General features: G+C 42.1%; 5 protein-coding genes across 10 annotated transcripts in view; 2 read left to right on the forward strand and 3 right to left on the reverse strand.

The window, feature by feature from the left end:
• Window positions 1-508: 508 nt before the first annotated feature.
• adat3 (adenosine deaminase tRNA specific 3) lies at window positions 509-5,998 on the reverse strand. Of its 3 annotated transcripts, none has more exons than XM_004559115.2 (2): window positions 5,861-5,998; window positions 509-1,996 (listed from the first exon to the last, which is right to left on the reverse strand). In XM_004559115.2, exon 2 carries the CDS (start codon window positions 1,967-1,969, stop codon window positions 947-949), a length of 1,023 nt encoding a protein of 340 aa, XP_004559172.2. In that variant the 5' UTR covers window positions 1,970-1,996; window positions 5,861-5,998; the 3' UTR covers window positions 509-946. The 3 variants fall into 3 exon arrangements, with proteins under 3 accessions (XP_004559172.2, XP_076731370.1, XP_004559171.2); XM_076875255.1 differs by having other exon boundaries at window positions 5,805-5,892; XM_004559114.3 differs by lacking the exon at window positions 5,861-5,998 and adding an exon at window positions 5,409-5,497.
• alkbh6 (alkB homolog 6) lies at window positions 3,375-5,999 on the reverse strand. 2 transcript variants are annotated; one of them, XM_012921299.3, is made up of 2 exons: window positions 5,861-5,999; window positions 3,375-4,354 (listed from the first exon to the last, which is right to left on the reverse strand). In XM_012921299.3, exon 2 carries the CDS (start codon window positions 4,347-4,349, stop codon window positions 3,645-3,647), a length of 705 nt encoding a protein of 234 aa, XP_012776753.1. In that variant the 5' UTR covers window positions 4,350-4,354; window positions 5,861-5,999; the 3' UTR covers window positions 3,375-3,644. The 2 variants fall into 2 exon arrangements, with proteins under 2 accessions (XP_012776753.1, XP_012776752.1); XM_012921298.3 differs by lacking the exon at window positions 5,861-5,999 and adding an exon at window positions 5,409-5,548.
• osgepl1 (O-sialoglycoprotein endopeptidase-like 1) lies at window positions 5,896-9,463 on the forward strand. Its single transcript, XM_004559111.6, has 7 exons — window positions 5,896-6,083; window positions 6,187-6,574; window positions 7,552-7,756; window positions 7,837-7,985; window positions 8,415-8,545; window positions 8,638-8,709; window positions 8,825-9,463. The coding sequence occupies exons 1-7, from the start codon at window positions 5,896-5,898 to the stop codon at window positions 8,907-8,909; spliced, it is 1,218 nt and encodes a 405-aa protein (XP_004559168.2). The 3' UTR covers window positions 8,910-9,463.
• Window positions 9,264-15,806, reverse strand: fkbp7 (FKBP prolyl isomerase 7). Its single transcript, XM_004559116.4, has 4 exons — window positions 15,548-15,806; window positions 15,134-15,285; window positions 12,812-12,939; window positions 9,264-11,615 (listed from the first exon to the last, which is right to left on the reverse strand). The coding sequence occupies exons 1-4, from the start codon at window positions 15,775-15,777 to the stop codon at window positions 11,454-11,456; spliced, it is 672 nt and encodes a 223-aa protein (XP_004559173.2). The 5' UTR covers window positions 15,778-15,806; the 3' UTR covers window positions 9,264-11,453.
• Window positions 15,807-17,586: 1,780 nt separating this feature from the next.
• Window positions 17,587-22,322, forward strand: part of glsb (glutaminase b) — a 43,133-nt gene continuing 38,397 nt past the window's right edge. For 2 of the 3 annotated variants that reach the window (XM_004559118.5, XM_076875256.1), the window contains exon 1: window positions 17,588-18,030. In XM_004559118.5, the coding sequence (XP_004559175.1) occupies window positions 17,717-18,030 (314 nt within the window). In that variant the 5' untranslated portion in view covers window positions 17,588-17,716. Of the gene's footprint in view, window positions 18,031-22,322 lie in introns of all 3 variants that reach the window. The other variant, XM_004559117.6, reaches the window with a different exon arrangement.

Here is a 22,322-nt window from a genome sequence, read left to right on the forward strand (position 1 = left end):
CCATTTGAGGGTTAATTGGCTGTAGGTGTATGTACATCCTCTCTATACGCTTCCACTCCAGCTCAAACACATTAAAGGTACTTTCAGTAACCACTTTCTGCAAAATGTAGCTAAAAATTCAACCACCAGGGGGCATTGTTTACCAGTTTGTTTGCTTTTTAAAAAAATACATTTAGCTGTTGAATTTTCTCTTTTAGCCTTTATTATGTTTCCTTATGAGGTCTTTTAAATACATGTGTGATTAAATATTGTGGGACCTTTGAGGGAGAATTGAGGAAACATCAACATCTAACATCCACATCTTGATCTCTAAAGAGCTGCATTGGGTGTTTCGATTTAAATAACTGCTGTAGGTAGTGGTTTTGTGGCGTAATAAAATCTCTAGAGATCTCTCAGTGTGGGCAGCTGTGCGAAGAAGCTTCCAGGCGAAAGCAGAGCTGATGTTCCGATATGCTTTGAAGGTAAAGGATTTAACCACTGCAGTAAATCTAATTGACCACTAGATGGAGACAAATACACAAGTTCTTTATCTGGGTTTGGATAAAAAAATGTAATAAAAAATTTCTCACTGGATCTCTGATACAAAAGCATAATTAACTCAGTAGATGTTGAAGTTTATCTCAGCTTAAAACATCAACATTTTACAGACTTGTGATTAACAGGTATTTATATAATGAGCATGTCCTGATTAATCCTCATTTCTGACTCCAGTCGTGATCATAATTTAACTGGACTGAATGTTTGATTTAACTCATCAGGAACATGTTTTCGGAAGCCAAAAACCAAAGGGAGACGTGGCTGTCTTCTCATTGACTTCTACAGGATCAGAAGTCTTACAGCGTCTGACGAGTCGCTGCCCCCTGCAGGCCATTAGAGAAAATGTAGCTGGCTTCTCTTTCATGTCTGAGTTTTAAATTCATTTCCAAGGTGTAATAAAAAGTTGGCTTCATTCTCCTCTGTCCTTTTTGATGTGGTCATCCATGCTGTGAAGATCCTCACACTCCCTGCTTAGAACTCCTCTGTACACCTCGAATCGATGGTTCAGATCTTTCTGAGTGTGGATTTTGAACTTTGACCCTAACGCCCCGTCAGCTGAAGTGACTCCGTAGAAAACCCTACCGATCCGAGAGTGAACGAGGGCCATGGCACACATCACACAAGGTTCCCTCGTCACGTAAAGGTCGTACCCGGTGCAAATGTACGGCTGAGTGCCGTTCTCTATCTGGGCCTCCGTTTGAACTGAGCTCGCTGAAGTAAACCTGCAGGCGGGGTAACTGTCAAAACCATAAAACCCACCGCCCTGACTCCGAGCTACAAGGTCGATGACGACCATGACAGCGTGATGAAGAGGGTGCTTGCGTCTGCAGTCGTGGCCGACTGCAATGATCCTCTCCGTCTTTGGGTCGACCACCACAGCCCCGATGGCCTCCATCCCCGCCACGCCTCCTTCTCTGGCTGCAGTCACAGCGGACGCCATGTAGGCGTGTATCCTTTCCTTCTGATGGTGGCTGAAGAGCTCTCCTCTCAGGGCGACTGTCACCTGCTTGTCCTCGTGAAAGGACGTGGGCCAGTGTTGGCTCGCTAACTCAAACTGGGGTCGGGTCAAAGGGGCACGAGCGGGAACCTTAACCACAAAAGGCTCGCCCAACCCGTTGCAATTTATTCCACCTGAGGGCAGCAGAGAGTCAATGCTAACCACCTGCATTTTTGGCACATCACTGACGAGGCACACGAGGACTTCCAGGGGGTGGGGTCTCTCGCTGCACGGCCGCACCCTCTTGACGTGCTGAAGGCCGCTCAGCGGACAGAGGCTGTTCAATTCCCTGACGAGCCGAGACGTCTCCTTCTTGTCGAGGATGGGCGCAGCGTACACCTCCACCAGCTCAACATCCTGCGACTGCTCATCTGACAGGACTGGAAGGGCGACCCAGGAGTCGACATCACACGGCGAGCCTTTCCAGCGCTTCATCGGCGGCTCTGATCTCCCGGTATCGTCCTGTCAGCACATGACAAAACCTTCAGTTACTCATCAAACCTGGCTTCCAGCAGGGACGGCTCTCCCAGAAATCATGTTTGCAGGGTTTTCCTCCAACCTTCAATGTTTTAACCTTCTCAGTGTGGTGGGAGTGAAGATGGAGATATTGACATTTTTTCCCATAAATCAAGCCATGTTTATTAAAAAAAAAACTGCAAATCTTTATTTAATAAATAATTAAAATGAAGATTATTAGTATTGATTCAAAACCATCCTCCCAAGTTGAGCTTATGACAAATATAAATAACAGGGGAGTTGCACTTTAAAGTAAATATGTAAACACTGCCACCTACATATGACATGATCTCCATTATGTAGTTTCTAACTAGGAAACACACCTGTATACACGAGACAAATTAACAGGTACCGTGAGGGGTTTTGTATTTCTCTTATCTCTCGTTGATCAACAATAAAACATGAAAACTCAAACTGACGTTCATTCACATTTCTTCATTTAAGCAAAACTGTGTTTTTATGGATTCAAACCACCTCGAGTATCTCTGGGTCCACGTTACTCTGATCTCCAAAATGTTTCACTCATTCTGTTTAACTCCCTTTACGTGGTGGCGTAATAGCCAAAACTTGAAGTCATGCTTTTCTGATCAAGTGTTTCACACTGTTGTGGAGGAACTTTGACCCACCCTTTCTTTACAGCGTTGGCTTCAGTTCTCTGGTGTTTGCAGACATTCATTTATGCACAGACCTCTAACACTGCTCAGATGCAGCTTTGCTAACTTAAGCCGTGCTGCCATGTTCTTTTTAGAGAGAAAAGGCTTTCTCCAGGTAACCCTTCCAAACAAAGCATATTCCTTCAGCCTTGAACTTTAACCTTTAGCTGCCTGAAGCCGGTTGGGTCCGACATGGAGCTCTTGGATTTTTTTTCTCTAAGTATTTCTCAGTCTGACCTTGGAGTGAATGTGTTGGGGTATCTACTCCTGGGAAGATTGTTGGATTGTGTTAACACACCTGAATGCTCCAGACGATAGTTATTCCGAATTCGTGTGGAAGCAATGAGGACATACTGAGTTTTCACAGCACTGTTTCTTCACTTTTGTTCAGTTTATGTTAAATAATGAGACGGTGTAATGTGTCATGTTTTGTTGCTCATCTATTTAAATCATTTTAAGACCTGCTGATACGTAAAACCACAGGAATGGCCGTGCTTGTTTAATCGCTCTGTCCACTACTTCTAATGGAAGTTTTGCATGACCTGTGTGACTTTAAAGTTCAGCTCTTTGAGTATCCGGCCTCTGCTGGACTTTTAAACTGTGTCTCACGCCCATGCTGGCAGCACATGGCGGTGCATCACTTTACTAAGACAGACTAACAGACTGGTGGATGTGTTTGTAAGCAAACCCACGGCGCACACACCGCTTATGGTCGTATTTATTTTCATCTGTCACATAAACAAACATCTGATGAACTCCAAATAAATTATTCCAGGTGTGAAAGTGCATCAGATTACTTGATTAAAACATAAAACTTAAAGACTCAGTGGTGATCAGTTCTGGTCGTTTTACACACAGATGCTAAAATCCTTTTAATATTCACTCGGTGAATCCATCTCTAAAACTCCATCACTGTGCTGTAGTGTCAGCTCTATCGCTCTTCATCGCTTTCCCAGCATCAGCTTCGTCTTGATGACCTTGGGCACGTGCCGTATGGTCAGAGACACCCTGGTGCCTCGGTTCAGCTCCTCACCCAGTTGCGCCCCGGCGGCAGACAGGTTCACCACCTTCTCGGTCAGCGTGTCCTGCTCGCGCCCCTGGATACCGTGAAGGAGGCGCTGGTACATTTCATCCTGCAGGATGAGAAGGCTTCGTGGCCTTACCAGAAGCGAGAACAGGAAGCGGCTCTCCGCTGTCTGCGGTGCGGCGCCCTCAGTGCTGCTGAGCGGCGTATAGAAGTCCAGCAGGGTGTGAGAGCCCAGGCTGATGGTGGTGACGGTGGGGTGGTACAGCGGCCCATCCTCGTGGGGCATGATCCCCTCTCCTGGTTTATACTCATTCACCAGCACGTGATTGGCCGTTTTCCCACTGAACGTGCCCAGAGACGAAATCTTCTCACAGTACGTCTGGAGCCAATCGGGAAGCCGCTCTCCCAGCATGCCTTTGGGGTGTGGTAACCCTCCCCAGTTCTGGAGCCTCCGGCCCGACAACTGAGTCCACTTAGTCTTTGGAGACCTGTAGACCTGCTGGAGGAGGTACGACTCCTCGTCCTCAGATATGAAATCTGGAACACAATACGCTGTGGGCGGAGCTTCGCTTACGACAAACTGCTTCAACTCCTCCAAAATACATGCTGGGCGCTCCATGCCTCCTTAAGAAAGTTAACATGAAACTCATTAAAACCCAGAAAAAAATAAATAAAAATAATAAAGCAGTCTTTCTGTGGTTCACTAATATTTATATTAAATTAGTTGTTTTTTTTTAAAAAGTTTAAGTTTATTAAAATGAATTAAATACATTTATTTTATTTTAAAAAGGTACATTTTCAGTTATTTTTATACTAAATTAATGAGAAGTAATGAATACTCTGCTGCATTCCCATGTTTTTTCTCTAAAATTACAATTGAGATTTATTTTCCCCTTCCCCTTAGACTTAAACTTACTTTAAAATTCAGATTTTTATTCATAAAATGAATGAAATTAAAGTTGTAAACTTGTGAATTTTAATCTCTGAATTTCTGTCCATAGAGTTAGAAAAGCCTTTTTTTTTTTTTTTTTTAAATCCGATGAATTTCCTCTCTGTGTCCACAGCCCATCATACACGGAGCTTCACTCAGACTGAATGATCATTAAAACCTTTCACTCACTCAACAGCAGGCTTTTGTTTGTTCTGCAGTTAAAAACAGAAAAATTCGAAAAAAACAAGAAAAAGAAACACGACGCTGCCTTTAAAGTCGCGGGTCACGCGAGCTCCAGTGTCGTAAAAACTTTTTTCTCGACATCCAAATCCGATGATTTTTGGTCAGCAAAAACCAACAACACCAAGCTTTAAAGTTAGTGTGCGTGTGTGTGTAATTGCTCGTTAAATTAAGTGCTAAAACGGCGCTGTGTGAGTTTATGACTCCGTGAAAGAAAGATAAATAATAGTTTTATTTAAGTCAAATAAATTCTTATGAATATTGTGCCTTTGTAAAAGAATTCCTACCTTTCACATTAATATCGGTTACATTTTTATTTCTTGAATTATTTACCGCAAAACAGAAATCCGACATTCTGTGTGGCCCCAAAGGCAACGCAAAGGCAAGTTTACTGTACGGAAACGGGCGATTTTGAAAAGAATTCCGGGTTTAGAGGCTACTCGATACCTGCAGGAACTCTAAAAACGGCACACTGCGACGGAGAGCATGCAGAAGAACCTGATTTACCTGGTTAGACATAAATAATCTGATGAAAATTCCGTTTCTTCAGGTAAAATCCCAACAGCCCGACGCCATCCGCAATAACGCGTTTGTGCACCGAAATAAAATGTCCGGAAGAGAAAGAAGCGTCGACTTTTTGGACCTGTGCCTTATTTTTTCGAAATACGTTTTCTATTATTGAGTTTATAGAAATGTTTTAAGTAGTATTAATGCCAAATTTGTTGATTCGCCTTTTTGTTGTCAGTTTTGTGTTTTTAATCACAGAGTTTGGGGTAGTCGGAATTATTTACATGTAGCACAGCGAAACGAAGCAGGACAGAAACTTGGGTTAACCCACGTTTTCTGGACAGATACAGTTGTTTATCATGCTTCCTGAACTCTAAGAACTTATTCATGGCTTACCATTATGTTAGTTTAATGTCTGGAGGAACTGCTGTGAAGTCACCCTGAGGTATTACCTGCCTGTCCTCACAGGTGTGACTAGTTCGGGAAGATGTTTCGCAGTAAAGTGAAGGCTCTGAGGCTGCTGCAGCTCGGATACACGCTCCGTCACACTGCTTCCTGCTCTAGGTTGGTTCTGGGCATCGAGACCAGCTGTGATGACACGGGAGCGGCTGTGCTGGATGAGACTGGCGCCATACTGGGAGAGTCTCTGCATTCACAGAAGGAGGTGCATCTCAGGTAGGTGTCAGAGGTCAAGGTCACTGCTTGTTAGGGGCTGTAAAAAACTGGCAGCGATCGTCATAGATAAACAGAGTAACCTGACATGCTCTCAAACCTGCAGGACTGGAGGCATCATCCCTACCGTGGCCCAGCAGCTCCACAGGGAGAACATTGAGCGTGTGGTCCAGGAGGCTTTGGAGAGGAGTGGCGTGGCCCCAAGCCAGTTGGCCGCCATCGCCACCACAGTGAAGCCCGGGCTGGCCCTGAGCTTGGGTGTCGGACTTGAGTTCACTCGGCAGTTGGTGAGGCGGCATGACAAGCCATTCATCCCCATCCACCACATGGAGGCCCACGCCCTGACTGTGAGGATGCTCCAGCCCGTCAGCTTCCCCTTCCTGGTGCTGCTCGTGTCCGGAGGCCACTCACTCCTCGCTGTGGCCCGGGGAGTTGATGACTTCCTGCTTTTGGGTCACGCTCTGGATGAAGCTCCCGGAGATACTCTAGATAAAGTGAGACCGTAATGACATACAAAACTAATTTACATGTTTAGGATAGACTAGAATCCCGTTATTTGTAAGTCCCCTCTGTAAGGGCCTGTGGTCACTTTGTTAAGAAGTCCCAAATTTGAGACTAAAAACAGCGTTCATACACGACCCCTGATGTTCGAGGTGTGTCAGTGCAGCGCAGAGGGTGGTATTGACCTGTTAGTCCAGGGTGGCAGGAAGTGAAGATGTGACCTTTACAAGCATTTCATCAGAGCGGGGCTGAGAGCTACAGGTCTGAGGTCATTAACCCGGCCTTTGTAAAGTTATCAAGGTGTCGTCCACATGATGAATTAGTTTTGTGACATTGCCACACACACCTGTGGGGACCAGTTGGCATGGTGACTGCAGACTGAGAAATGTTAGAGACCCTGCTGTCTGACAGACTCAGATACAGGGAGACAGATTAGGATTTGGGATCCTGGAGAAGGAAGTCCACAAAATCAAAAGCACAAGAAGTTGAGAAAATCTTTCACTTCCAAAACACAAAATCCTGATTTTTCATGTCCGTAGTGTGTTTTACATAAAAGTGATCCAGGATAGGGACCACTGGGGAGGCTGGGCTCAGGAAGGATCAATGAGAGAACCTTGAGTCCTTTCACAATAAGAGCAATACTGAAAATCAGACGAAAAATTTTTTTCAGTCTTCATATATAACCATTGGGGTTATCTTTATCTCCCCAATGGTTATTCATATTCCATTAAATGATAGCTTTTTGTAATTTTACACATTTACTTCTTACAATTTAAGCTCAAAGAGACGTGCTGACAGATTTCTCAAGATATTTCATTGATTAAACGTGTAGTTACATTTCTGTATACTTCAGCAAGAGGTGTTTCACTGGTCTAGCCCACATGAGATCAAAGCAAGAGAGTTGCTGGAAGTTTGAGAAACATCAACAGCCTCAGTTCTTTATGCAGATGAAACTTTTTGTGACCTACAGGTGGCGAGACGTTTGTCCCTCGTCAAACACCCGCAGTGCTCCTCGCTGAGCGGAGGCCAGGCCATAGAGCTGCTCGCTCGGGACGGCGATAGGACGAAGTTCTCTTTCAGGACACCAATGGGACAAACGCACGACTGCTGCTTTTCCTTTGCTGGACTCAGAAATCAGATTACGATGACGATAATGAAAAAAGAAGCAGAGGAAGGTACGAGCCCTGTTTCCCCCATAACGCCTGCAGCAGCGATTCACCTCTGACTTTTAGGCTCTCCTCCCCTCCCTCTGTAGGTGTGGAAGAGGGGACACTGCTGAAATGTGTGAATGATATTGCAGCTGCCGCTCAGCACACCGTCGCCGCCCACCTGGCGAAGCGCACACACCGCGCCATCCTGTTCTGCAAGGCAAACGGCCTGCTGCCGCCGAGCAGCCCCACCTTGGTGAGTTTGCTGGGATATCCCCACCCACCTGCAGCCAGTCAGAAGAAAATTGTCTCAAAGAAGGATTATTTTGAACTGTGAATCATGCAAAGCTGAAATCTTTAGAATGGTTTTAAAGCTTCCTGAGCTTAAAGTGCTTTAACCTTAACTTTTCTTTCTATAGTCACATTCACCTTTCAGTCACAGGATCATTACTTATTATACCTTACCTTATTTTGTCTCATGTTCACTGGTGGATGTTCATATTAAACAAGATCTAAATTTCTGGTAATGAGGTCGGTTTCTGTACAAACGATCCTCGGGAGCCAAAGATTTCTTTCATAGATTTAATAAACATGTCTCTGTTTGTGCTGCTTTCTTATAATGTGTTCACAGTGAAAATAATATAAAGTAAAACTAGTCCTTTACTTTACATTGATTTACGTTTAGGTGCTTTCTGGGGGAGTTGCGAGCAACCAGTACATCCGAAAAGCTCTGACGATTGTCACGGAGATGACCGGTCTGCATCTGATCTGCCCTCCTGCAAAGTTCTGCACTGACAACGGAGTGATGATTGCATGGTGCATTTACTGTCCTGTCAGCCAATCGGATTAAATTTTCTTAGATTAGGATGAGAAAAACATTTTCCTTAATTTTTCATTTTTAAAACTAGGAACGGCGTGGAGCGGCTGAGAGAAGGAAAAGGGATCCTGGCTCCAGATGTTGACGTTTGCTACGAGCCAAGGTCAGTTTATTTATTCACGAGGTTTATTTTATTGTTCTTTTAAGTTTTCTTTCTAAAGTGTGTGTCGTCCCCCCCCGGTTAAATCGACACTGGCTCATCGATGATGTTGTTGCAGGGCCCCGCTGGGCGTTGACATCACAGCGGAGGTGAAGGCCGCCACGATCAGGCTGCCACCCTTAAAGATGAAGATCCCTAGCTGATGTCATTGTCATTGCGATTTCCCAAAGCAGTGTATAACAGTACTGTATCTAAAAAGGACATTATACGGATATTTATTAATAAATATTTTTTCTGAAACTGGTTTTGTTAAAAAAAAAAAGTATTTCTTTTATTTATTAAATTTTTTTACTTTTAAATGTTTTCATATTTATTTATAAACGTTTCAGTAGCTAGATGGATATTTTTTGTCCTATTGATTTATTAGTGAGTTGGTTTTTTATTTAGGATTTTGGCACTCTCAGTCCTCCATACTAAGGAGGCTGAATACAGATTTTCCTCCTCTTCGTTCATCTGTTCCCTCTGCATACACACAAACACAGATCTGACCACACCAAGACAAAAACACAATTTTATTATCAGTTATGTTCACTTGTGTCACAGTTCATTCTTTTACACACAGATGTTTACAGACGTGGTTTCTGAGAGAAACACTGCTGATCCGGGGAGCTGTGAGGCCCGGAGGCAGCCGGGATCCTCTGAGCTGTTTGTTCTTGTGTTCATCTTAAAAGACTTTATCACATGGCTGATTGCAGGACGTTGTGCAATCCTTCGGTTTTGGCTGAAAGTTGAATCAAAGTTCAGAAAACTTGAAGGAAAAAAACCTTTAAATGGCAAAATATATAGTGGTGTTTGCACATTTTCACAGGTGCTGCACATATTCTTACTTTCAGACTGAACTCGAGCTCGCTCAGCTTTACTTGTTGTCTGCTTCCTAAAGGAAAAATCTGCCCTAAAACAACATTTGGAGCTCAGCCTATCCTACAAAGCAAGTAACTTTAGGTTAAAGTTGGAGGTTTTCAGCAGTTCACTTCTACCATGAGTGCGCTGCCATGGTAACCTATGCTGCAGATATGAAATCACCACCTTCTGACCAATCAGTTCTCCTGGAAATCCGTCACCATTCCTAGAAGACCTCGGAGTGCAAACAGCAAGAGAGTCTCAAGTTTTTGTCTTTATCTGATGACCGTAAGTAAAAAATGGAAATTCTTGGAAGCAAATTTATTACTCGCCTTTCTGCCTGTTTGCTACAAACAATTCAGTCAACTTTATTGTTCTGAAAGCTTTAAGATAGTATGACAGGGCGGCTAAGCCATGCACACCTTAAAGGCTTGACCTTTTTGCCAGTTTGAATTTTTTTTCTATTTATTCTTTACTTGCTCTTAGAACATTAAACAGTGCAGGCTGCAAATGAAAGAATAAGGCTGAGACTGTGGTACGTGCATCCAAACAACTTAATTTAAAGGAATAACTAAATAATCTTCTGTCTTAATAGAACAGCTCTGAGTTTTCAGAATTTTACTACCATACGGCTCTTTTCTTCTCACACACTGCTGCTGTCATGTTTCCATCGGCATTTGCTGCCAGTACACCTGTGCATGTTCGCGAGTGGTCAAATCCTGGCTCTTTCATGTGAGCATACTCATACCTAGACTGATAAACCCCAGGATGACTTATCGAGACGATAGCCACCTAGCCTGATTAGGTTAAGTGAAGCTACATAAGGAAAAGATTGCTTCGTAGAAAAAGGCCCCAGAATTTTAATCCCATTTAGTGTTTCCATGTCACTACTGATTATTTGGGGGGCCTCTTTTACCCATTTTCCACCGGAAGCAGCCCTCAGATGTTTCCTCCTCAGCCCAAATTTCTGTTAGAAACCACAGACTGTATAGAAAATGGTCTGCAAGTGCCTTAAACCTGAATTTGTTTCAGCAGTCACCAGAGGGCGCTACCTGTGGTTTCACAAAGACAGGTCCTGTGAAATCATGGGCATGCTTCAGCTTTAACTTGTTTCTGGTGAAGAGCAGCCATTAGCCTTTTATAAATTTCAAAGACTATATTGGCAAATATGCAAAGAGCTCCAGGCTGATCACACTTGTGTGGGGTTGTGCTGGTCCACCTGGTTTTTCAAGGACTGACCATTGATTATGGATCAGATTAAGATTTATGGGGTTTCCAAACTCTTGAGTCAACATTTTAAGCTGTAAAATGCACAGACTATCACCAAACTGAAGCTGATATTTCAGGATACTTTTACTGTGGTCAGTCCTTAAAAAAAGCAGATGGACCAGCAATAGCAACGGCTGATTTCAGAGTAGCTAAGTCCATCTTTTACACGGTCTAGAAACACTGGAATGAAGGGTACTCACACCAGTGACGATGTGGGCTGGTTCTCAAAGGCAGAAATGGCTTCACGTCAGTGGGAAACAGGTAACAAGTCACTGGCCCATTATTTCCACCGCAAACATTTTCCAAATCATTACAACGACAAAATGGGTCAAAATAACCGCTAAAGAGGAAGAAACCCCCTCACATGCTCGCTTCTGCAGGCCTGAATTTACATGTTCAAAAGGCTTTGCGGGAAAAACAGGAAACTTCCAGATGAAGAAGAAGTGGTGAGTCTGTTTGACGGAAAGTGACTGAAAAAGTGTACACATCTAACAGTGGAAGTGTGTGTGTGTGTGTGTGTGTATTCCCTTTAGTTTCCTCTCTAAATAACACACAAACTAAAAAAAAAACAAACAGTGCTAGAGCTCATCATGCTGATAAATGTTATACTCCTTCGCACTGATCACGCCATCTCTGTCGCCGTCGTTCTTGTAGAAGATATCGTCTATAAGCTTCTCGTAGAAAGGGTCGTCGCGCGGCTTCCCCCCTTTTTCATACTCCAGCTTCAAATATTCTTTCACCTGGAAACAGAGAAACACCTCAGAGTAAACTCTGAATTTTAATAACGCCGCCCTCACGCTGTGCCTGACAGGAAACGTATCACATATATATATATGTTATAGAAACCTCAGCAGCTGGTTCTCCTGTTTTCTTTCAGTATTACCCATCCAGACAACATGCGTGCTAGAAGCTTCTTGGTACTGCAGTTAATAATTTAAAGATAAAATAGAGATAATGAGCATAATATGCAACCTTTATTCTTTATGAGGCGACTATATGTGAAGGAGTGGAAATATGCACTATGATAAACATGCAAGGTACATAATCTCAGGTAGGGCTGGTGAAAACAGGTTGATGTGTTACTGCACTGGCAGGATTATTAGTCAGATTATCAAGTTTGGGATAATTTAAATTTAAACCACGAGATCAGCCTCTGCAGAAGTAAAGACGCGGGTTTATTTTAAGAAAACCATCACTTTCTGTTCCAGAATCACATGACAGGAACAAGATTGTGTTTGTGAGTTTGCATGAAACTGGAGACTGCAGGAGATTAGCCGATTCTAACGTAACGGGACATTTCGCCACAGAATCACATATTTTTACGCTGGACAAAGGGTTTTTTGGCTGTTTTTTTTTTTTTTTGGTTGAACCCCAGTTTTTTGCCTTTAATGCCACACGTTTACCCACATACACCAGAGTGGTAGAGTCGTGTGCGAAAAGAGACCAACTAAGCACATTTCATGTAGAGCTGGATCCTGTTTTATTACATAACAATCATGTAGTTTGTTCTCTCAGTTTCATGACTGGTATTACAGAGAAACAAATTTGTAGGAAGGTATTTTCTATGCATGTTTAAGCTGCACGCACACAGATGGGCCAGGTGCTAATTTGTATCTCCTAATAACCCTGATTTTCAGCATAAAACAAGCCCATTCTGCTCGACTGCTTATCTGATTCTTAAGATATGATGACCCTGTTTCCAGGCTCTTGCCTTATTAATGTGCTGCAGTTTTTTGTCTTTTCACTTTTCTATTCAGTCATTTAGGACTGAAGGTGCATTCAGACCTGGAACTGAAGACTAATGTCCGGCTGAATAAGTGGAATTGGGATCATCTGTCATCGGATTACAGAGGACTTATTTTATGATAGAAAGCATGAGCTGAACCAACTGTGTCCTTGCTTTTATTGTAATTACCAGGTTATAAAATAAAGTTACCTCTGCCTTTGAGAGACTCTTGTCTTTATCGAGGTCCATCCTTCCAAAAGCCTCCATGGTGCGTGGTCCCTTGGACACAGAGAGGACCTCCACCTCAAAGACCACGGTGGCATTAGGAGGCACCGGACCTGTTTAAAACATCAACATTTTAAATGACCGATGATTCATTATCATTGAAGAAGTTTATCAGATTGGTGGCTCAGCTGCTGATTTCAGATTTTTGTGCTGAGTTGAATAAAACAGCAGATACCGACAGAGAAACATTAATCACTGAGTAACATGGTAGTGACTTTAATCAGTGCAAAATATAAAGGCATGGAAGTACGCAGTAGGTTTGGTGCATTGTTTGTACTATCAAGGAGAATAGGTGTGTGTTTAAAAATGTGATTTGAGAGCAAAACTATAGACGCTGCTCTGAAGCTTAAAGAAAAATATGTGTGTTGAAAATGTGAATCTAAAGGTTTACACAAGCCCCAAGAGACCAGAAGATTTTTTTAAACTGATCTTATGTAAAAATTCATGTACGGCTGCTTACGTCTGTTTTTACCCCATTAAATTACACAATGCAGAAAAAGTCTAAAGTGTCAAAACTGCAGTTCCCCTAATGTCCACTTGAAGCTCCAGCAGTGACTCAGTCTCCATACACTTCTATGTTAAAATGTCCAGACTTTACAGCAGAAACAAACACGTTTACATCCTGATACAAAATCTGCTTTGGTCTCCATAGCTAATTCCCCCTATGTCACAGCTCTGCAACACACAACTGCATCTTCAGCATGAGTAACTATGGACATTACAATCTGTTACAAAAGACACGATGTTAATGAAAGATGTGAGCATGATGGGACCAAGTATACTTGTGGAACTCCAGGATGGTAACTTCAGGCACAGGAAGCCCTGCTACTACCATTTACAGCAATATTAACCCAAACCTTATAACCTCTGGCTCCACCCACTAAATTACATTAAGGCTAAGTTTGTATTATGTGAGCCGTCGCCTCTAATAGTAATTATCTGACAAATAATATGGCTTGTGTTGTAGTACAATCTTCCTCTTCAGTGTTTACAAAGTGAAATTATGTTTGTTTGTTTTTCATCAGTCTGTTTAGTAGCTGTTTGGGAAAAATCATAAGTCCATGTCCATGTTTTTGACCCAAACGTTTTATGGTTACATATTATTCTGCAGTATCTTTAGATTTTCTCACCTTATGCTTTAGATTACAAACCATTTCTCTTTTATTGCCTAATAAAGACACAAAGGTACCTTGGAAAATGACTGCCATTGGTTAAAATCAAACAAGATAAAATATGCTTTATACGAGCAAGAGAGTAAAAGAATATTAGATTGACATGCAGTTAATGTACAGAGAATAACAGAGGGTACAGAGAGAAGAATTGGTGAAGCTCTGTTTCAGTGTCTGTGGGTCATTATAAAGCCAACTAGTGCAGGGGGCAACTAAAACATGCACTCTAAGCAGAAGAAACATTTCTTTCACACCCAAAGGGTGAAATGCAACATCCCAGACTGAACACACCACTATCAGAGGACTGTAGTTAGTATTAACTCCTCCAAAAGTTCTCCAACACACACAAAGAAGAAACGAAGAGGAGACCTTTAAAGATCTTTGCATGCTTACAGGACATGCCATGTGGAGAAGAGTAGCAAACACTGCGAGGGATGTGATCTCCCTTCAGTTAAAGGGCTGTAAAAGAAGATAAGACAGCATGAAGGCAGACCTGCAACAATCAACTAATATCACACAAAACAGAGTTGAGAAAACACAGCATATGTATGTATGTAATGAATAATAAAAAAGACAGATGCTGCTGTAGCTCATTTTTGAAGCAAACACTAAGATTTTCTACTGATTTACTTAAACTTAATTTCTTCAACGCTTTCAAATCACTGAAACAAAGTCAACTTGCAGAAACTCAAAGCTCATGGAAAACATTTTTATTTACATCTCAGGACTTTTTAGTTATTTGTTTAAAGAGGTGTCCACATTTTTACACAAGTTGTACTTCTCAACCTCTGAAACAGTCATATAAAGGCCTCTATGGGTCTTCACAGTCACTGCTTAATGGATTATTGGACCCAACAGAAGCACACAGACAGAAAATAAAACAGGACCGAGAACTGAGCCCTGGGGAACACCACAACAGGAAATGATAGAAGCAACTTAAAACTCAGACTGCTGATAACCTTTTAAGGCCTTACCTTGAGTATAACTGAGTTTTCATGATAAAAACCTTAAAATCACATCCCCAACCTTGTGGGGAAATACATAATCAGCACACCTACCACCACCTAGATGTTTTTACCTTTGCCCTTTTCTCCAAATGCCAGGGTTGATGGGATGGTTAGTTTTCGCTTCTCTCCAGGACACATGCCCATCATCCCATCATCCAGTCCCTTAATGACTTGTCCCACACCCAAAACGAACCACTGAGGCTGTCCATCTTTGTCTGTACGACTGAAACAGAAATAAAAGCAGAGACAAAGAACATCAACAATCTTTGAATAAGTTTGACTAAACGTGCACTTTAATTTTGGTTGCTTTAAACTTAAAATGAGGAATGTTTCCAATCCCTTTACACTTTAACATACTTAAAGCTTAAATAGAGCTTCAGCATTTTAAACACACATTAAAGAGGACTTTAGGATTAAGTATGCATTCATTACTCACTCCAAATTAACATCGGACTAACACATAACTCTGTTTTCAAAGCACTGACCTGCAGTAAAACTGGGAACCATCTTTGGCGAGGAACCCATCGTAGTGAGCATTGATCAGATCTCCTCTCTTGCTCCTTTGGCTGCACTCCTCTGGTTTAAATAAAACTTCAGTCTCCACTTCTCCGTCCAGCTCCTCTTCAGCGGCCGAAACTGGCCGCAGACTCAGCCCTGCGGACACAAACAGGCACACTGTGCAGCTCAGTAACCTCCACATCATGCCGCTTTGCATTCGTGGCAACTTCTGAAGGTGACGTTTGAACACTGAGGAGGACGTATGAGACGTTGGCCGGAATACCCTGAGTTCTGACTGCCAGGGGATCAACCTGGGTTGGAGAAACTGCGCATGCTTTTCCTGACAGACTATACCGAGGGCAGAAATGCTGCTCTCAAAAGGTACTGGGGCTGCAGAATTATTACGTAAATAAAAACAAACAAATAAATAATGTGATGTTAATTCTGCATCCGAAATCTTACATTAAAGCTGTATATTGCTGTATAAAACTACAGAATACGTGCTCATTGCAAAAGTGAGTGTTAGACACTTGATTCCCTGAATTTGCACATTTTGCTTAGTTTGCGCCTTTTTCCCGAATCCACTGAAATTTTGCCTGAAGAAAAGCAATGGCTCCACAGGCTCAATATGTATGATAATAATAATTATTTTATATAATAATTAAAATACTCAAAATCACAATCATTAATTAAAATCTAATTATATAAGTATAATTTTAGTCATAATTGCTAATATGTAATAATCATTATTATTTTGTTATTGTTATTAATATTATTATATTATTATTGCGTACAGCACAATAATAATAAACTGAAATGCACACATCATCATTATTATTATTTTTATTATTATTATTAGTAGTAGTAGTATATGCTTTTTTTTACACTGTGCCACAGTGTATCATCTTCTCTTTCAAATCAGCCCTCTGCATCTCCTCCTTCACAACATCCATGAATCTTCTCTTTGAGCTTCCTCTTTTCCTGCCTGGAGTCTCCACATTCTTCCTCCATGCTTCAAACTGCTCAGCCTGATCTGTACCTCTGATGTACTCATTTCTAATCCTGTCCAACCCGCTCAGTCACAGTGAAAACTTTAACATCACTGTCCTCATACTTGTCGTGCTCCACGCTCACATACTTCTTTGCCTCACGTCTGTAGAGGTCTTTTTTCTGCATGAAGTCATACTGCTGCTTGCAGATACTCAACCTTCTTATTAACATAGCTTGAATAACTATTTCCCATAACTTCATGGGAAATACTTGATCCTCTTCTAAGCTGCCCTCATGTCATCAACTTTATCCATCTGTAAGTCAACTTCCCTCTCTCCTGGACACCTTCAAACCTCCACAGATATGTCATCTGGACCAGCTACCTTTCCACTCTTCATCCTCTGCTAAGCTGCCCTCACATTCTCCTCACTAATCTTCTGCACTTCCTGATTCACAAACTGTCTTCCTCTCTCATTTTCTTCATTCACCATCTCCTCAAAGTACTCCTTCCATCATCTCAGCACACTCTCGTCACTCATTAGTAGATTTCTGTTAGGATTAATTACCCTAACCTGCTGCACGTCCTCTCCAGCTTCATATGCCCTGCCAATCACTACAAATCCTTTTCTCGCTCCTTAGCGTCTAGCCTGACATACAACTCATTATACGCCTTTTCCTTCGAATTCTCTCTTGTACTTTTTCATTCAACCACCAAGTCTCCTTTAATGATAATAACAACTACAAAACCACCATCACCAACAATAATAATAATAATGATAATGATACGGAATAATAAGGAATGAATGAATCTAATAACATTCTAATAAACCCGGTAAAAGCAGCGTAATTAAGCCACCTTTTCTCTGTAAACATGTTGTAAAAACATAGTCATATATTGATAGGTCATATATCCGATGGTGCAGTTTTAAAAAAAAAACACAGAAGAAGAATTGATAGGGTACGTCATAATTACTTAACTGTATTTCCACCAATAAAAAGCTATGGGGCGTGGCTGTTCCGCTCTATATACTTGTGGAAGCCGGTGTCTGTGAGTCATCGCCGCTCGGACAGACAACTTGCTTCGAATCGCTATTCAGAAGCCTCGCAGATTCTCTCGGATTTATTAGGAATCACGAATTTCTCTCTCATTGCCCGACAGGATTGAGATGTTACATTTTAGGTCCTCGACAGTGCTGAAGGAGTTGTTTGAAGCCACCCTCAAGCGTCCCTTTCCCGTCTACCGAGAGAAGACCTGGTTGCCGACAGGCTCCCGCTGCTTCTGCTGCCTCGGCGCCACCTCCGTTGATGCCAGAGCCACATCTGCTCCTCTGAAGCTCCTCAATGCCGCCGCGCACCGCCCGGCTCTCCGCACCGCGCCCCGCGCCGCCTCTCTCCGCTCCTACTGCGTGAAAACCGAAGCCGAGGAGGTAGAGGAGCAGCTGAAGAAGGATGGAGCCGGCGGCGAAGCGGACAGCGACAAGTAGGTTTCAGTAAAATACTTCTAGAAGATCTCCGGGTTGCCCGCTGCCATGCCATGACGTCGCATCTGGCGTCTGTGCGTGACGCGATCGGATGCTGCGACCGCTAACCGACGCGAACACTTTTTAATGACCGCATTAAATGTCCCTTTATTTAAAATGTAAATGTTTACTTATTTTTTAAATGTGATTTTTACAGGTTTAACCCTTCATTTAAGACATTTTAAATAAACCGTAATAAATAAAAAAATAAGCTAGCTTGTAGCCTGTGTGGGACATCAGTGGCTCTCGGGCCATGTGCGACGTGTTCGCTCCACCGGCTTCGTTAAAGGTGGCGATAAAAAATGTTCACGTCTTCAAATACTCCGCATCAGGGCACTTCCGCTCTACCGGGATTTTGAGTTGACCACGCCAATCTGTAAGTGTTGTCCTGTTAGCTGCCTGCCCCAGAGGAGATAATACTTAGCGGGGGCCAACAGTTGTGAAAGTGAAACAGCAGCAGGCCGTGAAGCAGAGGGTAAAAAGGTCCACACCGAGGCTTCAGGAGACCGGGTTCAGCTTCTCACTGAGCTACGATCATCCACATGCACGTGTTTTTATTTTAGTTTCGCTCGCTGCGACAAGGAGTGCTGCTGTTCTGGGGAGGAAGCAGAGCAGGTTCTAGTGGTTTCTACTGTGACCTTCACTAAGGAGGTCACATTTGGAGCGTTGCTGCTGCTGCTGCTCCACAGGTTATTTATGTTGAACTTAACAGACTCGATCAACTCCCTGTAGAAAACAAAACAACAAGAACAACAACAACAAAACATGTATTTTAACATAAAACCATTACAGCATTGAATGAAGGACACATTATGCTGTTTATATTTATCCACATCCACTTAATGACGCATTACAATAGTCCTGCCATTTTTTGTCAGTTGATGGGCCTAGTTTTAGCGGACTATATCAAGTAGAAATAAAACCGTATCATTTAAAAATTAGATCTGCATTATGATTTTAGGATGGCTGTGACTCTAATAGGGCACAAAGCCTTCACTTCTGAGTATTGTAGGAAAGAAGAAAAGGTAATTTTAGTCATTTAAAAATGGGAAATACTGTAAAGTTTAAACATATTTCACCTCAAATAAAGTACAAAAGAAATATTTTGTTTAAAAATTGGAATTACTAATGACGTCTCTGCAGTTTTCACTAGTTTGGACTTCCTTGTGTTGCCATATGTTTGACCTTACACAATACCAATGCCACAATTTACAAACTGATGAGAAATGCAGGAATTTTTGGTGTCTTTGGTAAAAATTCACAAGTTTTCCTACTAAGTAGCAGCCCTGCAGCTGTCATCAGATAAAAAAATGAAATCCTAATGATTGAGTCTTTTTTGGGGGGTTAAATCCACATCTGTGGCAGCCTCCAGCTGCCTGCCTGCAGCCACGTCGTTCCTTTTGCAGCGAGCTGGAAAAAATTCATGAGATATTTCCTGACCTCGAAATGAAGACTCACATGGACAGGGTGGCGTCACCACAGAGATGTACGATATTGGTTTTTGCTTTGCTAATGCACATGTTGCACTCCCAAGACACTCTTCACATAATCCCTCAGGGTCAGCAGGTTTCCTGTCTGAAATAATGAAGCTTAATGAAAGCAACACAACATGCAGTTATTGCTCTAGCTTGTAGTCTTTGTTTCTCAGTGCTTTAGATAAGAGTAGGTACAGCTACTGCAGGAAACCCATCAGGGAACCCGTATCTAACACAGGCTGATGTGTTTCCTGGAGTAGCTGGTCAAACCAAGCTGTCATCACATGAAGAGTGGCTGAGATGTGGATATTTTTAGACTTGATGTCAGTATGTGATGGAGACTCTCAGTATTTTCTATGAAATCAAGTGTGATATGTTTATTAAAACAGTGTGATTAATAAATAAAGCAAAAAAATATAATTATTTGGTAGTGATAAGGTTTTACAGTATATCACAGCATTACTGCATGACTGAGACATTGCAGATGAAATCATCATTATATACAGTCATTAAATATTTGGCACGGGTGCGTTCACACCGAAGGTGAAGCAGGATTTCTCCTTCTGTTATTTGCATGAGTACAGCAGGGTTGCATACCCACGAATATTCAGCCAGTGAGGTAAGGAGGAAAAGCTAAGTCAGGCTGCAGTTGCACATCTTAAAAAGTCCTGTAATCGCACACTTTTCTCTGAAACCTCTTTTATTCCTGTCAATAGAAAACTGAAATTGAACCAGTCTGCTCCACCAGTCCTCCGGCTGCATCCGTAAGCCCCGCCCTCAGTGAAATGAAGCCACGAAATGAAGCAAAACAAGTCAAACTGTCTTAAAGTAGATGGCCAGCAGCTGCCTGATCTGAGCCTGTAGCTGCAGAAGCTTCACGTGATGGCAGCATCCATGTAAAACAATGGGTTAAATATTAATTGCATTTACCGGAGGTCTGGTTAGGTGTTACTCTGATTTTTGATGTTGGCAGATATATGAGCACTATGGTGTGTCTACTCTTGTGTGACTGGGTGTCCAGAGGGCAGCCGTCATTGCTAAAGCACTCCTGATGAAGCAGAGCACAGAAAGAAGACTACTCTTCAGCTCTTGTTTCCAGGAAGCTCTTGCATGCACTGGTGAGCAGTCATCCAATTGCAGATGGACTGAGCCATCTGTCCGTGAGGATTTTTACAGGGACAAATGCAGACAAACAAGGTGTTCAAGGCAGTATTCAGCCCTTACCCATCTACTGGTTAAACACCGTCTGGTGGATTTGCTCATTTAGTTCAGCTCATGTTTGCTGCTGACAACTGTAAGACTCGGGCACTTAAACCACTGGACTCTGTGAAATGGGGCTTGTTCATTCAGTCATCTGTGGACCAGTCCAAGGGTTTCAATAGGGCTTGACACTGCTGTCAGTTTTTCTGCTTAAGTTAGCTTTGAGTAAAGTAAAGATTCAGCCTTTATCTACTTCCTGCTGCTTTAAACTACAAGGTGAACCTGGAGTACTTGGAAAAGTGTATGAACAGAGACTTCAGGTGGCTGCTATCCAAACAAACCTGAGACTCCTGCATGTGCAGCCAGCACTGCAGTTCCTCTGATGTCCACTTGAGGCTCCAGCAGTAAATCAGTCCCCACAGACTCCCAATGTTGAAGTGTTTACAGCAGAAGTCCTGATGCTCTCTGTGGAGGTTACTATGTAGTACTATTTGACAGGTTTCTCTGTGGGAAGGATTTAGCTTTACTGCAGTTGTACACAAATACAAATACACACCACCAAATGACAATGGAAATCTGCACGAAACAAAGAGTTAAATATGGTACAATAGGGCTGCTCAATTAATCGAATTTTAATCACGATTATTAGCCCCTCCCTAATTTATCCGCGACACCTTAAAGGCTGGTCCATGAAAATATTGTCGGGCATAAACCGGTCCGTGGCGCAAAAAAGGTTGGAGACCGCTGATTAAGAGGACCCGAGGGAAGCTCGGAAAGCTAAGCAGAAGTTATTTGGAGAGTGACTGCCGTTGGTTGAAAAGAGAGTTTAAAAAAAAAACTTCAGTGGTGTTGCACACTATTTTATATTATTTTTTTAAAGTCATTGTTAACCCTTTAAAGCCGGTCAGAGCAGCACGCTCCGTTTTGCGTAACTATTTTTAAATCCCTGTAGAACCTGAACCGTGTAAGCTAGCGCAATAATTTGTTTTGCATATGAAACCGGAGGAGTTGTACTTACATCTGATGCCATCAGCTTGTCCTCGGTCACGGTTTCGTTCCACATATAGCTTTGCAAAAACTGCATAAAAAGCGCTTGCAGGAACAAAAACATAATATTCCAGAAACACGCTTCGCCGTTCCTATCAGCTGTTCGTAACACTTCCCACAGTGAAATGATGCACATGCTGTTTTCTTTGCAAATTTGCATCATAGGATTGTTTTTTGTTTTTCCTGCAGTATATAAAAATTGCTGTATCTCCAAAATAAAACTATGAAGACACTCAAAATAAATTTCCTGTTGTTGTAAACTATTTTTTGCAACTTTATTGTATTTAAAGTTTTGAGGGATAAGCCTCTTAAATTTCTCCAAGTAGAAATATATGTAAACAAAACAAAAGCGATTTTCAATTTTTTTTGTAGTTTATTGCACTTTTTTGCAATTTATGTAATTACTATGGACTTAATGCATACATATTATTAAAATATGGGCTATAACAGTTGTATTGATGTTTAGCAACTTGAAATGCTCCCACAAATGGCACTACAGCATGTTAAAAAAAAAAAAAAAAAAGCTCTGG

The sequence above is a fragment of the Maylandia zebra genome, linkage group LG16, assembly GCF_041146795.1.
Source record: "Maylandia zebra isolate NMK-2024a linkage group LG16, Mzebra_GT3a, whole genome shotgun sequence".
Classification (NCBI taxonomy): Eukaryota; Metazoa; Chordata; class Actinopteri; order Cichliformes; family Cichlidae; genus Maylandia; species Maylandia zebra.

Coding starts and splice junctions, on each gene's coding strand:
- alkbh6 (XM_012921299.3), bottom strand. CDS start 4,349: ATGGAGCGCCCAGCATGTATTTTGGAGGAGTTGAAGCAGTTTGTCGTA.
- osgepl1 (XM_004559111.6), top strand. CDS start 5,896: ATGTTTCGCAGTAAAGTGAAGGCTCTGAGGCTGCTGCAGCTCGGATAC. Junction 6,084..6,186: donor CAGAAGGAGGTGCATCTCAG/GTAGGTGTCAGA, acceptor TCAAACCTGCAG/GACTGGAGGCATCATCCCTA. Junction 8,710..8,824: donor GACGTTTGCTACGAGCCAAG/GTCAGTTTATTT, acceptor ATGTTGTTGCAG/GGCCCCGCTGGGCGTTGACA.
- fkbp7 (XM_004559116.4), bottom strand. CDS start 15,777: ATGCAAAGCGGCATGATGTGGAGGTTACTGAGCTGCACAGTGTGCCTG. Junction 12,940..15,133: donor ATTTGGAGAAAAGGGCAAAG/GTAAAAACATCT, acceptor TGTTTTAAACAG/GTCCGGTGCCTCCTAATGCC. Junction 11,616..12,811: donor AGAGTCTCTCAAAGGCAGAG/GTAACTTTATTT, acceptor CTCTGTTTCCAG/GTGAAAGAATATTTGAAGCT.